This window comes from Artemia sp. Qi Xiang Cuo, chromosome 4 (assembly GCF_049724085.1).
Source record: "Artemia sp. Qi Xiang Cuo chromosome 4, ASM4972408v1, whole genome shotgun sequence".
Lineage (NCBI taxonomy): Eukaryota > Metazoa > Arthropoda > Branchiopoda > Anostraca > Artemiidae > Artemia > Artemia sp. Qi Xiang Cuo.
This window is the reverse complement of record NC_142797.1, coordinates 35,335,871-35,351,953: the sequence shown is the minus strand read 5'-3', so window position 1 is coordinate 35,351,953 and position 16,083 is coordinate 35,335,871. Positions and strand designations below refer to the sequence as shown.

General features: G+C 35.1%; 2 protein-coding genes across 5 annotated transcripts in view; one reads left to right on the top strand and one right to left on the bottom strand.

Moving 5' to 3' along the window:
* Positions 1-7,015, bottom strand: part of Xpc (DNA repair protein complementing XP-C cells homolog) — a 38,098-nt gene extending 31,083 nt beyond the window's left edge. The window contains exon 1 of one of the 2 annotated variants that reach the window (XM_089088264.1): positions 6,881-7,015. Coding sequence is in view for 1 of the 2 variants with exons in the window: in XM_089088263.1 (XP_088944389.1) it covers positions 1,030-1,040 (11 nt within the window). In the remaining variant the exon portion in view is untranslated. Of the gene's footprint in view, positions 1-1,029; positions 1,055-6,880 lie in introns of those variants that run through there. The other variant, XM_089088263.1, reaches the window with a different exon arrangement.
* A 216-nt stretch (positions 7,016-7,231) lies between these two features.
* The window catches only part of LOC148953049 (adenosine 5'-monophosphoramidase HINT1-like), a 62,614-nt gene continuing 53,762 nt past the window's right edge, over positions 7,232-16,083 (top strand). For 2 of the 3 annotated variants that reach the window (XM_089088260.1, XM_089088261.1), the window contains exon 1: positions 7,232-7,368. In XM_089088260.1, the coding sequence (XP_088944386.1) occupies positions 7,294-7,368 (75 nt within the window). In that variant the 5' untranslated portion in view covers positions 7,232-7,293. The remainder of the gene's footprint in view (positions 7,369-16,083) is intronic. The other variant, XM_089088259.1, reaches the window with a different exon arrangement.

Genomic DNA, 16,083 nt, shown 5'->3' with positions numbered 1-16,083 from the left:
TTTCATTATAGCCCTAGAGAGCGGTATTGAACCACATTTTTCGTATAGCCTATTGTTTGAAAAACGGTCAGTCAGCCAGGTACCCAGAACAATCCTTAAGCAATAGCTGCGTTTTTTTCAAAGTTCCATGTTTCATGGTTCATGTTCCAAGTTTCATGTTCTAGCCCAAAAACGCAGTTTTTGTCGCTTTCGTGTTCTCTGTCCATGTTCCTGGTTGAACGTCTAAAAACGCATTTTAGGAAAAGTGGCAAAATATTCAAAACTGTGAAAACATGTGGAAAAATTCTGAGCTTTTTACTTGCCTGTTTTCTTGTACAATTATGTTTCATCTTGGCCTCTATTCAAAAACACATATTCAGCAGGATCTATGTCCATTTTCTTCCTTTCTATCTTATCCTTTCTTTTGTCATCTACAGATAACTTTTTTCTATCTGGATAGGGACCAATCGAACACGGAACACGCACAAAGAGCAAGTTCTAAGTTTGAGGACACAGACAGTCGAACAGGCAACATGATGTTTCATGTTTTGCAAAAAAAACGAAGTTTTGTTAAAACATGCTGTTACGTGTTTTGTCGAAAACGCAAAAATGGCAAAACACGATTAAACCACGGAACCAACCACGCAAAAAAAACACTACTAATTTCTCTGGAAAACATCTAGCAAATCTTCATCCGCTTTTCGGAGCGTCCATGCTTCAGAGCCATATTTGACCACTGTCATCACTGTAGCTTCTAATATTCTTATCTTGGTTTGCAGACTTATCTTCCTATTCTTTCAGACTTTTCTTAACTTTGAAAAAACACCCTGAGCCTTGCCTATTCTATATTTAACATCTTCACTGCTCCCACCATCTTTACTAACAATACTACCAAGGTAAGGGAAGCTGCCTACCTGATCAATCTTTTCATTACCCAATGTCACCTTTTCATCTTCATTTATTCCTAGCCTTAGTGACTTAGTCTTTCTAACATTAATTTTCAAACCAATTCTAGCACCCTGAACTCACAAAACCTCTAAAACTTCATACATTTTGCTCATACTTGCATCTAGGATGCTTAAATCATCAGCATAATCCAAGTCCAGGAGAATTTTTCCTCCCCATTTGATTCCGTGGTCTCCCATTGCCTTTCCTGTGCTCCTAAAAACAAAGTCCATCAAAATAATCCATACAAAGGGGGATAGAACACCACCCTGCTTAACTCCTGATTTATTACAAAACCAGCTGCTAACCTCATTTCCTACCTTAACCACAGCAATGTTATTCTCGTACATAGCACTAATCACTTTAATGTATTTGTCTGGTATACCATACAAGGATAAAACCTTTACTAAAGCCCTCCTATCAACAAAATCGAACGCTTGCTCATAATCTATAAAACTGAGGACCAAAGGTGTTTGACAACTCTGGCACTTCTCAATTATTAGCCTAAGAGTGAAAATTTGGTCGACACATCCTCTACCTTTTCTAAAACCGCACTGTTCTTCTCTTAAAACTTTGTCTATGGCATCTCTCAGTCTAAAAAGTATCATATTACTAAGTAATTTATTACCTATAGGGACCAGACTAATGCCTCGATAATTACGACATTCACTCTTATCACCTTTCTTATACAGTGGCTTAATTAAGGTTTTCCTAAAATCATTTGGTACTTCCCCTTTTTCAAAAATCATATTTATAATCTTCAGTAACTTGTTTCTAACCTCAGAGCCATCGTATTTAAGAAACTCATTTATCACCCCATCAGCACCTGGAGCCTTATTATTCTTCAATCCTTTTAGTACTGTTGCTAATTCCTCCTCACAAAACAAATCTTCCTTCACATCCAAGGTATCAAAGTTTTTCATTTTCCTCTATATTTTTCCTGCAACTCTATCTTGGTTAAGCAAATTCTCAAAATGTTTGGCACATCTCTCTTTAGTTTTTTCCTTATTGCTAATTGTGGCCCCATTCCTATCTTTAACTGGGCCAAGTCCGGATTGACTACTCCCTCTCAATTTGTTAATGTGCCAGTACAATATTTTACTATTATGCCGTCTAGCTGCATCTTCCAGATCCTCAGCAATTTTATCCATGGCCTCCACTTCACACCTCCTTAGTTCATATTTAATGCTTTCTCCACTTTCTTTACATTTCTTTTGTTTTTATACAATTGATCACTCAGATAATTCTTGTACAAGTCCTTTCTCCTTTCTATTAAACATAAAGCTTTTTCACTAATATTTTTAGCTGCAGTTCTAGCTTTCTTACCTAATACACCTTCAGCAACTTCACAAATTATTTTTCTAAAATTATTCCAACCATCTTCCACATTATCAAATGTTAAACTCTTAAGTTTAGTATTCAACTGTTCCTGGAAAGTTTCTCTCAAATTCTCATCCTGGAGACTACCAACATCATAACTTCCCAGGAGGTAGGCACCCTTCCAATATTTCAGCTTTAAATTACCCTTTGACACTACTAGATAGTGATCTTTACTTTTAACATCAATAACAGCACTCCTATATACCCTAGTATCTTGTATTGATCCTGCCAGTCTTTGGTTTACTAAAACATAATCAATAAGGTTTGCTGTCTTACCATCAAATGAATACCATGTTAGCTTATGAGCCATTTTATGACCAAACACCATGTTGATTATAACTAGATTGTTATACCTACAAAATTGCAAAAGTCTGTATCCATTACTGTTTTCTTTTCCTACACCAAATTTACCTAGGCTGGGATACCATCTATCCCTATTTCTACTAACCTGGGCATTAAAATCTCCCAGTAATTACATCATATTTCTACATGGGCCCTGTCTATTTGCTCCTGTAACTGTAAGTAAAATTCATCTGAGTCACTAGTATCTTTGTCAGTCAGTTCTACAGGGGCATATACTACCATAACTGATACCCGACTTTTTAGTCATAAAATGAACAATTAGTATTCTATTATTAATACCTTACCAGCCAAAACAAGACTGAGCAGCTTCCTTATTCATCAAGAGCTCTACTCCATGTCTATGTACCCCATCCTTCCTGCCTGAGTAAACAAATTCTATATCACCTAATCTTACGCTTCCTATCCCTGGGATATGAGTTTCTGTAATTCCTAATAAGTCCAGTTTGGATTATCTGAATTCGTCAGTCAAAATGTCAATATGATGGCCATTTTTTAATGTTGTAACATTCCAAGTTCCAATTTTCATGTTCTTTAAATCATTGAAATTATTTTTGCCTCAGGAAAAGCAATGATCCCGGATACCAGTGCAGGACAGGGATCACATATCTTCTCAAGTCTACACCAAGTGCTTAAGCTGGCTTAGAACCAGACAGCAAGAAGTCCATGGGACCTCCATGAATGGAGGTTTTGTGGATTCCTGGGGCCATCTTGTCACAACATGGTTTTCAGCAATTGGCAATGCTCTTCTATCAACAAGAGTCAAGATCATGCACAGACAATATCAAACCTATTACCTCTAATTCATTATATATTCATGTCTACAAACATTATGTTACCACAGGGAGGCAACTCATAATAGATAAATCAGCTAGGAAGAGGTTTTTCAGCCCAAAGACACCAATCAAAACATACCAAGCCCAGAAAATTTGTCCATTAGTCAGAATCCCATGCAAATGCTGTGTCATTTACTAGGCTATAATTTCCTTGAGGGGCACCACTCTTCAAGTGGGAATAGAGTTGACCACAAGGTCCCCAGTCTTGTGGGCACCCTGAAAAGGTTGAGGCAGCCCTTTGCAGAGGCCATTGTCCATAGATCTGGATCTTATGCCCTGCTGCAGTTGTCCTCCTATAGAGGATCCTCCCGCAATGGTGTTCTGCATCACCATGCAATTTAACCCATTACTGGGAGAAGGTTTGCAACTCATGGGACTTGTGGACAAACCAGTGGGCCCTTTTGAGTGTACATTTGAGGGGCCTTCTTCCTCCTAAACAATATTATTATAAAAGCTAAACAATATTAATATAAAATTAATCAAAGAAGATTTCTGGCCTTTGACTTTAAGCAAATATGAAATAATTAGTGAGCTTAGGATAACATCAAGAAACAATGATTTGTTCTTTGTGAAGTTATGAACCTATACTCATTTTAAAAGTTGTACACTATTTAATATCCATTTAATATCTGATCTATGTTTAATTGCTTCAAAATATTAATATGTGCAATACTAAAATTTGGAAATTCTCAGTCAGTAGAACCCTGTGGGTGAGATGACAGAAAAGGGAAGAAACTTTTTTGAATTTTTGATTTTTTTTATATGTATATTTACTTCAGTTTGTTTTTTTTCAGTTTGCTATTATTTCACCTGTCATATTTTTCATGTCTTAGCTTGAAAATAAAGTTAGCTTGAAAAACTACATAGTCTTGTCTTAACTAGGAACTTACAGAAAGTACAGATGAAGAAATTGTCTGTAACTTATCTTCAAAAAATAATTTCCAAACATGCAAGAGTTTGGACAGATTCAACAAACAGTTAATGCAGCTAACTCATAGGGAAGTTAGCTGGGGATATTAAAAGTTAAATCTGGATATCCTCAGGGGTCCTCCTGGTTGATCTTGGGAGAATTTCTCCCAGACTCCTTGATGTATGTATATGTTTAAAAAAATTATGAAATAAAATCACTAACATGGTTATAGGATCTAAAAATTACAACAAAAATTTAAGTCATCCATATTTTTGTTGATTTTTGGAAATATTGATTTTTGTAGTGACTCAAGTTAATTGCTTAGGTAACTTGTGGGCCCCATACAGGGCAAGCATACTCAAGAATTGGTCAGATATATTTAAGATAAGCCATCTTTAGTTGGGACACAGAAAAAACAAAACAACATAGTAAGATAAGGGTATGCATTGCACCATTTGCTTTTATAGTGATTGTATCAACATGAGTACTAAACAAGCAGTCAATGCTGAAGGTGATACCAAGAATTACAGCCAAAGATACACTAGGATACAGTGGAGGAGGACTGACAAAGTCCCGCTTAAGAGGATTAGAGCAAAGTATTTTGGTTTTTCCTTTGTTGATTTGAAGGCTGCTGATACTACATTGGTCTTTAAAGGTGCTCATTATTGCATCACTGAATTGGGGAACTGCCTCAGAGTTTTCAATGAGATATTTCAGAAGAACTGACAAGTCGTCTGTACTTAAACCTGTCTTCAAACTCAGAAAGCACAAAGTTTATAACTGCTCAAAACATTATCCAAGGGGAGAATCTTTATCATCAAGTCTTTTCTCTTTTTCCCTTCCTTTTCCAACTTGAAAGAAAAAAAATTACAATTTTGGCATGCTCTCATTGCAATGTGTAAACCTTTTGAGATTGCTGCTATAAAAATTGTTTATTATAGATAGTGTTTGTCCTGGTCATTGTTAATTCTGTTTTTTTTAATGATAGATAAAGCACTGGCAAAAATACAAAATATTGCTATAAATATACATATACATACAGAGTATATACCCCACCCCCCTAATGTGCAAATATACAACCAAAATTGCATTCTGATTCTAAATATAACCTTCATTTACATCACAAATAAATTTTGCCCCCACCTCCCTGATGTCCAAATATATACCATGGTTTGGATATATTTAGGGGTTGGGGTACAGTTCATTTGGTTATATTTAGGTTCAGAATACAATTTTTTTAATATTTGCACATTAGGGGGGGAAGTAAATATTCTGTATGTATATTTATAGCAATATTTTATATTTTTGCCACTGCATTATCTATCATTAAAAAAAAAAATGGAACTAACAATGACCAGAACAAATGCTATCTATAGTAAACAATTTTTATAGCAGCAATTTCAAAAGATTTACATGTTGTAATGAGAGCTTGGCAAAATTTTAATTTTTTTCTTTTAAGTTGGAAAAAGAAGGGAAAAAGAGAAAAGACTTGATGATAAAGACTCTCCCATAGGATAATATGAGAACTAGGATCATTATACATATTTTAAAGTAAGAATTGTTTTCTTAACATGTCTCCTTATCAGGGGCCACAATTCTAAGTTTTTACCAATTATCATTTTCATTAGTCTTAATAGTAAAATGGTACTATGAAAACAAATCCAAAGAAATTTTTAAAAGGAGAGAGAAACCTCTCATCAAAATGAAATCAGTTCTGTTGTGACATCTTTTTAAAGGGGTTTCAGGCTCTTTTTTAGAAATTTCTGCAAAATTGGGTAAATTTTTACCAAATCATATTATTGACTTATGAATAAAGTGAACATACCACTCAATGCCTTTTTTTATGCTCTTTCCAAATATAATAATCATTTTTTGGCGGAAATGAATTCCAAACCCACCCCTATATATACCAATTCAGGGTATATATTTAAACATTAGGGGGGTGGGGTAAATTTTATTTCTGATGTAAATGAGAAGTAATTTTAAAATTTACCCCCCCTCCCCAATGTGCAAATATATACCCTGAATTGGTATATATAGGAGTGGGGGTAAAATTCATTTCCAACAAAAATGATTATTAGGCTATATTTGGAAAGAGCATAAAAAAGGCATCAAGTGGTATATTCACTTTATTCATAAGTCAATAATATGATTTGGTAAAAATTTACTCAAAATTGTTTTCAAAATAACATTTTACTAGCCTATTAAGACTAGGCTAAGGAAAATGTTAATTACCATTCCTTAATCAGATACAAATGGCAAAGTTTTATTTGGACATACTATAAAATTTTGATCACTATGCACAGTTTTACCGTTTTAGGCCCCATTAAGAGCTCAAAACATAATTTCTCCCAGATGTGATTAGGTTATTGAATTAGGCCTATGAGAGAGGATAAAAAAGGCATCAAGTGATTTATTCACTTTCATCTAGCCAAATTAGCCTATATTGTCAGCAAGGCTACAAATTTACCAAATCCTGTATATATCGACCCTATTAGAATGTGCAATAGTGCAATTGCGACAGCAATGATTATTATTTTTGAACAGGGCACTGAATGGCGTTTTTTTTTTTCCTAGGCCTGCAAAACGAGCTGAATAAAGACGAGATCATCAAAATATGCTGACGATATATTCTAATCAGCGAAAAATAAGAAAGCTAATTGAATAGACTACGATATCATAATATGAAGTGATTGGTATTTTGCTTAATTTCTGGACAGAAAAAGGCCAACAAATCTTACTTATGTAAATTAAAGCACGTGTTCTTGTTTCAACTTTCTTCAACAACTAGACTTTGTAGTTGAAATAGATGTCATATTACATGCACTTTGAGCTTATTTTTTCAGCACAATTATCAAAGGGAAAGTTTTTAAAAGGAATTTCATGGTTCTTGGTCTTTTGAGAAATATTGCTAGAAAGTCCATTTTTCCTTTGCTTCGACCAGTCGCATATAGACTAGTAAGTTTCAGGTTATGGGTATGCCTAATAATACTTAGATTTTTCTCATAGCCTTCAGTAATTCTTTTGAACTTTCTCCTATAGGCCTACACACTTGTGTAGGCCTAGCCTATAGGAGAAATTGAGGTGATGCCATTCTAACCTTCAAACTAATAAAGGCCAACATTCATTATTATTTTTTTTCGTTCTGATTAAAGACCCAGAGGTCATCACCTTAAATGTATAAAGCACAACCATAACGTTGGCCAGCACACAATGGTAAATTTGCAGTGGTCCACACAATTTAACTAAGATGAAAGTTAAATCATCATTTGATGCCTTTTTTATGCTCTTTCATAATTAAAGAATTGCTTCTGGGGTGGACATCCACTCTTTGACTATTAGAAAAAATTAGTTTATAAGCTTAGCCTAGGCCTAGCCTGTTTGAATTAGTAACCTACTTGTTCAGAAATTCTTCAGAAATTTTTTGATACAAAAATTAAGTTTCTAGGTGGTATAATACAGTAATTAGAGTAGTTTAAATGTCAAAAAGATTTCAAAGTGATTAAAGTGTCTGACTACTGGGTGTCTTACCCTATATAAAAGGATACTATCCATTCTCCTTATAGTTAAGAATATTTTTGCCATCTGGCTGGAAAACTTTGCCCATATTGGAAAAACCTATATTTGCCAGCTAGTTGCCAAGAAACGTCTCACCTGCAAAACTCTTATTTTCCAGTCAGTTGACTAATAACTTCTCCCCAGCAATACTAAATTTTACTAACTAGCTAGAAAGAAACATTGTCCCAGAAAACAGTTCATTTTCTGGTAAATTTTTACCAATTCATATTATTGACTTAAAATTAAAGTGAATGTAGGAGCTTCAGGATTCTGGTACCAGTAAAAAAAAAAGACCAGGCCCTACCACTAGATGCCTTTTTGGTCAATATATACCAAATCATATTATTGAGTTAGGACTAAAGTGAATACACCATTTGATGCCTTTTTTTATGCTGATTACAAATATAATAAGCATTTCTATCGGAAATTAATTTCTGCCCCCCCCCCCCCCATATATGCCAATTCCGGGTTAGGTTAGGTTGGGTTAGGTTAGGTTAGGTATAGCCTATATTGGGGGGGGGGCTGAAATTCATTTCTGATAGAAATGCTTATTATATTTGTAATCTGCATAAAAAAAGGCATTGAATGGTGTATTCACTTTATTTGAAACTCAATAATATGATTTGGTATATAGCCTATTGACAGCCTTTTTTTATGCCCTTTACAAATATAATAATCATTTTTGTCATAAATGAATTTTAGCCCCCACCCCTATATATACCAATTCAGGGTAGGGGAGAGAGGGGCGATACCGCACGGGGGCGACTCCGTACGTTTGACCTGTCGTCTAAAGGTTTTGAGCTAAGCCTTTCAAAAAATTCACGCTAGATGCCCTTCATGTAACGCTCATTTGGCGCAAGTTTTAAATTTTGGAGAAAAGAGACAGCCGAGAAAAGAGGTAAGGAAGTTTTTATATACTTGCTGGAAATCCTGACACATGTAGTATTTGTCAAATATTTTCTAAGTTTTGTAGCTCTTGAGCCGTGAGTTAGCAGGATCAGACAAGGTATACCCCTGCTATTTGCATGGTAATTATCATCAGTAAATATCAGGCTATTATCTACGAAAAAAAATATTTCAAAAAGGAGTCAACATCGGGTAACGCTGGACACTTTTTTGGGGGCGATTCCGGACACTTTTCGTGGTGTCCGGTTTCACCCTGTACTTACGGAAGTCTTTCATAAGTTGGAAAATGGAACTATGTGTAGCTCGAAGCAGAATATTGGTAAAATTGACTGTATTCCTATCGTCTTATAGAGAAACTGAAGTGATTTGTTATGACTATCAAACTTTGTTTTCAACATTTACACTTAGACAAAAGTTACCCCTTGCCTTACAGCCTAGCCTATTTAAACATAACTACTCTGTGTAACAATCTTTGTCTTGAATCAAAGTTGTCCAAGATTAAGTCTGCCTATTATTTAGATACTTTGTTCCAACTTTAAGACCCTGTGTTCAAGATTGGACAGCATTTTCTATGATTTGGCTAAGCTTAACCTTTAATTTCTATCCGAAATTAAGGCGTACTTTTGACTGTCTATGCGTTTAAAATAGTCTCGACATGTCACTGTTTATGGCAAAAATATTCAAGCTAATCTTAATCGAATATTCTTCAATACTTCCTAACTGGAGTACTGTACCAATAAACCTTACCCCCCCCCCCTCCCCTCCTTGTTTAAAATACATAGTCTGAATTGTATACATTCAATGGATTATTGTCTTATATATTATAATGTTTAGTTTTATAATATATGTGATTGGAACTTATAATTAGACAGTGATAATTCAAAAGGAGTCATGTGAGATTTATATAAGCTTAGATTTACAGTACACCTTCACAGCTATGCAGATCAGTTCAATTCATTTTCACCCATCATATTTAAAAATAATACTTATTATTAAATGATTTACTATTATGTTGAACAATAAACATTTGTTCAATGCCTACTTATATCAGAAAGATAAACAGTAGCGTCTAAGCCAAGGGGGTAGAGGGTTTGAAACCCCCCGAAATGTTTGTCCGACTTGTAGAAACGTAAGAAAAATGAATATAAACAAATGATTGATGTGGTTTGTTAAAGTTTTTTTGTTTAATGTTTTGTATTATAATGTTAAACTAAACATTACGCTGCATGCATGCATCTTTCCATTCTATGTCTCAAAGCACACCTCAAAGCATGGTGTAACCTGTGTTAATTTCCATGTTGTTCTCTTGAGGTTCTGACAATTATAATTTTCTTTTACAGATGGTTTGCACCTACATTCGAAAGGGGAGTGGTCCTCCTGATCCGGAATTAGTCAGGCGTGCTGTTATTCAATTTATACATGGGAAGTTGTCTTTCCGAGCAACAGCAGAAGAATTTTCCCTGAAGAAGAGTACGCTTGTGGATGCTGTGAAACAATACAAGGCAAAAATGCAAATTCTCGAGCAGAGTGGTGCTAGTGGTAGCAATTTTGACAATGACATTGTTCAGGAGAGCACTAAGTTTGTTTTTAATTCCAAACAAGAGAAAGAGCTTGCTGCATACCTCGAAAAATGCTCACTACTTAACCATGGGCTGACTCCCTATGCAACAAGAAAGTTAGCGTACCGATGGGCAATAACATTGAAGATAAAATTCCCATCAAGCTGGAAACTGAATGAGAGAGCAGGAATGGATTGGCTAAGAGGTTTCATCAAGCGGAACGCCAGTTTGTCCATCAGAAAACCCGAAAATACAGGCCAGGCTCGTGCTGCAGGCTTTAACGCTGTTGTAATTGGTGTCTTCTTTAGAAATCTTCAGGAGCTATATTGCAAGTATCATTTTCCTCCTGGTCGAATTTGGAACTGTGATGAAACAGGAGTAACCACACTTGTTCAGGCCCCAAAGGTGATTGCTAAAAGGGGAGCAAAACAGGTGGCACAGACAGTGTCAGCAGAAAGAGGGGAAAATACCACAATGCTATGCTTTGTATCTGCAATTGGTCAGACAATTCCACCAGTGTTTGTTTTTCCAAGAGTCAAAGCTCCAGAAAGGATGTATCAAGATGGACCACCAGGATGCATTGGCTTAGCCCATCTCGGTGGATGGATGACTTTGGACAATTTTCTTTGTTCCATGGAACACTTTCTAAAAGAGGTAAAACCTAGAAAAAGAGACCATTTTTTACTCTTGTTTGACAATCATGAAAGCCATATTTTAGTAGAAGTAGTTTCTTTGTGTAAAGATAATAGCATCCACCTCCTAAACCGTCCTCCCCAATGCTCCCATTGTCTCCAACCCCTTGATGTTTCAATGTATGCACCATTGAAGCATGCAATCAGGGAGTCATTTGACAATTGGATGCAATTAAACCCTGGTCAGAGAATTTCAATACATGAAATAGCAAAATTGCGTAAGCATCCCTTTCTGGAAAAGCTGAATCCTCAAAACATCACAGCTGGTTTTGAGAAGGCAGGAATTTGGCCTTTAAATCCAAATGTGTTCACAGAAGTCGATTTTCTGCCAGCTGAGGTGACAAACCGCCCAGATCCAGCTGAACAGAATGCACCAGAAACTTCCAATATGGATGATCCTCACCTTGGTTTATTTTGTGATTCATCTCCTGTCATGATGGGTCAACAGCAGTCAAACTTACCTACGGCAGTAACTCCTGAAAGCATCATACCATATCCAAAGGCAAAAATGCAAGTGGGTCCGCGCAAAAACCGTAAAAAGGCAAAAGTAGAATTCTGACAGAAACGCCAGAAAAAAGGGCACTAGAAGCAGAGACTGAGCTAAGGCTTGCTAAGAAAAAGAAGAAGTCGCTAAAAAAGTCAAAGGTTTCACTCATGGCTGACAAAACTAGAGACAGCATTTCAGACATAGATATACAGCTCAATGACGAGTCAGATGACGAGTCTTTACATTGTGGAAGTATCAGTGAGTTTGAGACAGATGAAGAATTATCTTGTGGAAATTTTGTGCTTGTGAGGTTTACGGTTGGAAAGAAGCAAAACTCTGCTGTTTACTATGTTGGTGAAATAGAAGAAATAAATGGCAGGGTAGCAAAAATAAACTACCTCCGCAAGTCTGGTAGGAAGTTCATCTTCCCTGAATGTCGAGATTGTGCAGAAACTGACTTTCAAGACATTATTATGAAGCTTCCCGCACCAGTATCAGTAGGAGGAACTGGGTAAACAGCCAAAGCTCTTGTATTTGGCTGTGATTTGGCCCAATTTCCTATACAATAAATTTAATGTTACATTTAACTTGTATATTATCTGAATTAAATGTTAATAATATCTGAATCAATAATTATAAGCATTAAATAATGAATGTACGGAAATGCCCCATGTGTGTCCGAAGTCACCCCCTGGTTGGGGTGACTTTGGACACTTGAAGAGGTCACACATTTTTGGGTCTCACCAAGAAACAACTTTATGGATGTCATTGAAAAAAATCACCAAGAAAAGTGAATAATTGAGCTATCTATTCATGTAAAAAGGAAGTTTGTATCTTTAGAAATACGCTTTTTAGGGGTCAAAATCCTCAAAATGTACGGTTTCACCCCTCTCTCCCCTATATATTTGCACATTAGGGTGGTAGGGGAAAAGTTTAATCTTACCTCTTGTTTACATCAGAAATAAAATTTACCCCCACCCCCCTAATTTGCAAATATATACCCTGAATTGGTATATATAAGGGTGGGGTTAAAATTCATTTCCAACAAAAATGATTATTATATTTGGAAAGAGCATAAAAAAAGGCATCGAGTGGTAGGTTTACTTTATTTGTAAACTTTAGTTAAACTTTATTACTTTATTCATATTTTTATATATAGGGTTGGGGGCTAAAATTCATTTCCAACAAAAATGATTATTATATTTGTAAAGAGCATAAAAAAGGCATCTAGTGGTATATTCACTTTATTCATAAGTCAGTAATATGATTTGGTAAAAATTTTCCCATTTTCCAACTTGTTGACTAATAACTTATCCCCAGCAATACTTAATTTTGCCAACTAGCTGGAAACAAACATTACCCCAGAAAACAATTTGTTTTCCAACCAGTTGACTAATAACATCTCCCCAGCAACACTTAATTTTGCCAAGTAGCTGAAAACAAACATTGCCCCAGACAGGGGTGTAGTGCCAGCATTTTTATTGGAGGGACAAGAATTTTATTCCAGTGGTACTGAAGGAAAGTTAACCATTTACGAAAGATGCTACTAGGTTAAATTCAAAAAATTATGCAATACTTAACAAACAATAAACACACATTAAATAACCATAAAATTCAGTACTATGGTGATCAAGTACCAATCACAATAGACACTGATCATACATGCAACAGTAGTATAGTTTAAAAAAGCTCTTGTGTGGAATAAGGTGAATTTCATATACATTGGGCTTTTTCAGCAGATTTCATCACTAATATTGCAAAGCCTATCCCCCCTCAACTTCCCCAACCTTGCTTCCCAGCACATGATGCTCAAACTTATAGTTGAACCATGCACCATTCTAACAGCCCTGTGCATTGTGCTATTCAGTTGCAGGCAATTTTGAACAGATTTTGACTCTGTAAGATTAAATTTGTTGTGCTAAACTTTTACTATGTGTGATTCATTGAAATATTATTTGTGAATTTCTATTAGATTGATTTGGTAGTATGTTCACTGCTTTATTTTAATAAATAGCATTGAAATAAGCAGACCACATAAAGCAAAAATACAGGATAATTCTAAGTTTTATTACATATAATTCCAAATCTAATGTTATATTGAAACATGAATCATGTGATATTTCAAAATAAGACAAATTTACATACAAAATAAATCTACAATACACACTAATCCTGGAATTAAAAAATCAATGTTTTGGCTCTGTATTACACAAACTTGTTACAAAATTGTAGTTGTCTATGTTTTTCTATATTAAATTCCTTTATCACTTTATCATGGTCAATCTGTACTGCTCTTTCACTTGCCAAGAGTGCAAGTGAAGATAATCTTTCTTGCCCCATGGTGTTGCAACAGTATGTCTTCAACCATTAAAGACAAGAAAAAGATCTTTCACATGATGCAGAATTCATAGGAATAGTGAAGTACAGTTTAAATAAATCAAATATCAGAGGAAACACACATTTCAAGCGTTTTTTCAGCAAAAACAGATGCTCTTTCTAGAATGTTCTTGTTTTTCATATCCTCAACTCCAGAAAAACACTCTAGCTCAGACATACAGCATTCAAAATTTATTTTATAGTACTCACACACAAAGCTTACAGCATCTTTGTTCATTTTGTTTACACCTAGCATTATGCTTAAGTTGTTCAAAATGTCCAAACTGTTCTCTTCTAGCCTACTTTCAATTTCTGTAGTTAAAAAATCATTAATAACAGGATACAACACTGTATTTTTGAAAAACTCTTGCACTGTCTCATATGGAACTATTGCACCCCCACCTAATTTCACTGGTACTTTACGTTTCTGGGGCAATTCAAGACCTCTAAAATCATATTTGTTAGCTATTCTGAGCTGTGATTGAACAATTTGAGAAAAAACTATTCTGATTGAAAGGACTGTAATATTTCAACATTACATATCTTGGTCCTTTTTACCACTTCTAAGTCACACCTCTGGACTGTAACATTTTCAACAATATGTTGCAATGGATTAAAACTCTTTTTAAAAGGAGTAGGTCAAAAACAAAGCTAAAATTTTCCATACTTTTATTCAAAGCATTGGCTTGTCCTCCAGTGTCATGGTCAGTCTCAAAAATTTCTTCTAAAGCTGCAAGAGTTTCTTCAAAGTTGTTCAGCAGTACACACACTGCTTCAGTGTGACAAGTCCATCTAGTGTTGCTTAGTGACTTTAAAGTTGTGGTTCCCCCATGAAAGGACTAGGAACTCTTCTGAATCCTCTCAAAAACTGCATGGCATTTGGTTGACTTTTCAATGAAATCATAGATACTTTGAAGGACAAAGAATGTATTTCTAATTGTCACTGATTGTGACAATTTCTAAAAAGTCACTGAATTACAGGAGCTGACTGCATAGATTCAGTATGTGTGCACAGCAATGAATATACATTGTGGTTGGGCTCTCCTGAAGTATTCTGGCTACCACACCTTTGTAAGGCCCTCATGTTTAAAGCTCTGTCATAACACTGACCATGTAAATTTTTAATGTCCAGGTCTATTGAAAGAAATGTATTTTTTATTAGTGTTGCTAATGTTTTTCCATCAGTTTTTCAGCACAATAGAAACCAACAAACGATTTGTGAACTTCTAAGTTTTCATTAACATATCTCAAGACCACTGGAACTTGCTCATGTTTTGCTATATCTTGAGTTTTATCCACAATAACAGCAAATATTTTTGCTTCTTTTATTTGTTTAACTATTTGTTATATTATTTGATCTCTGATAATAGATAATAATTCATTTTGGATAGTCGGTGAAATATATGGAAAATTCTTTTTACGTTCAACGAGGAGCTGTTGAATCACATCATTGTCCTTAGAGCGAAGTTCCTTTAGCTCCAATAAATTTACTCTGTTTTTTGAATCTATTATTTCCTCATGAGCTCGTAATGTGATACTTTGTGTATCCCAACTTATCAAGGATTTACATATGGATTTTAGACACAATCAATTTTGCTGCATTTCTTTGGAGTATTTAATGTTTACTTTTTCAGCAACAGAACCAGTTTTGTTTATTTTCTAAGAGAGACAAGTTTAACAGCATTATCCATGTGTGAGTTACACTTCTGATGGCTTTCAAATGCCTGGAGTGCTTTTTTCCAATTAGAGAACCCATTCACTGTAAAAGCATCATCTGCTTTATATTGTTTACTATAACAGTAAAATGCATGGCAGGTAAAACAATATGCTTTATCATTTCCTGGGCTATACTCTAACCAAGGGAATGTACTGTACCAATCTGTTCTGAATTTTCTTCTGTTAGTCAAAGGGAAAATCAAGTCTCTTTGTTGAAAGGGGCCATCACAAACAGGAGCCATAGCTGAGGCTGAACTATTAACTGGATCTTGTTGATTTATTAATTTGGTCAAAGTAGAGCTGCTTTCACAGTTTTGATGGGATTCACTTTCTGTATTTATGTTGCTATAAGAAGAAATAGATGGTGAATCATAGTTCT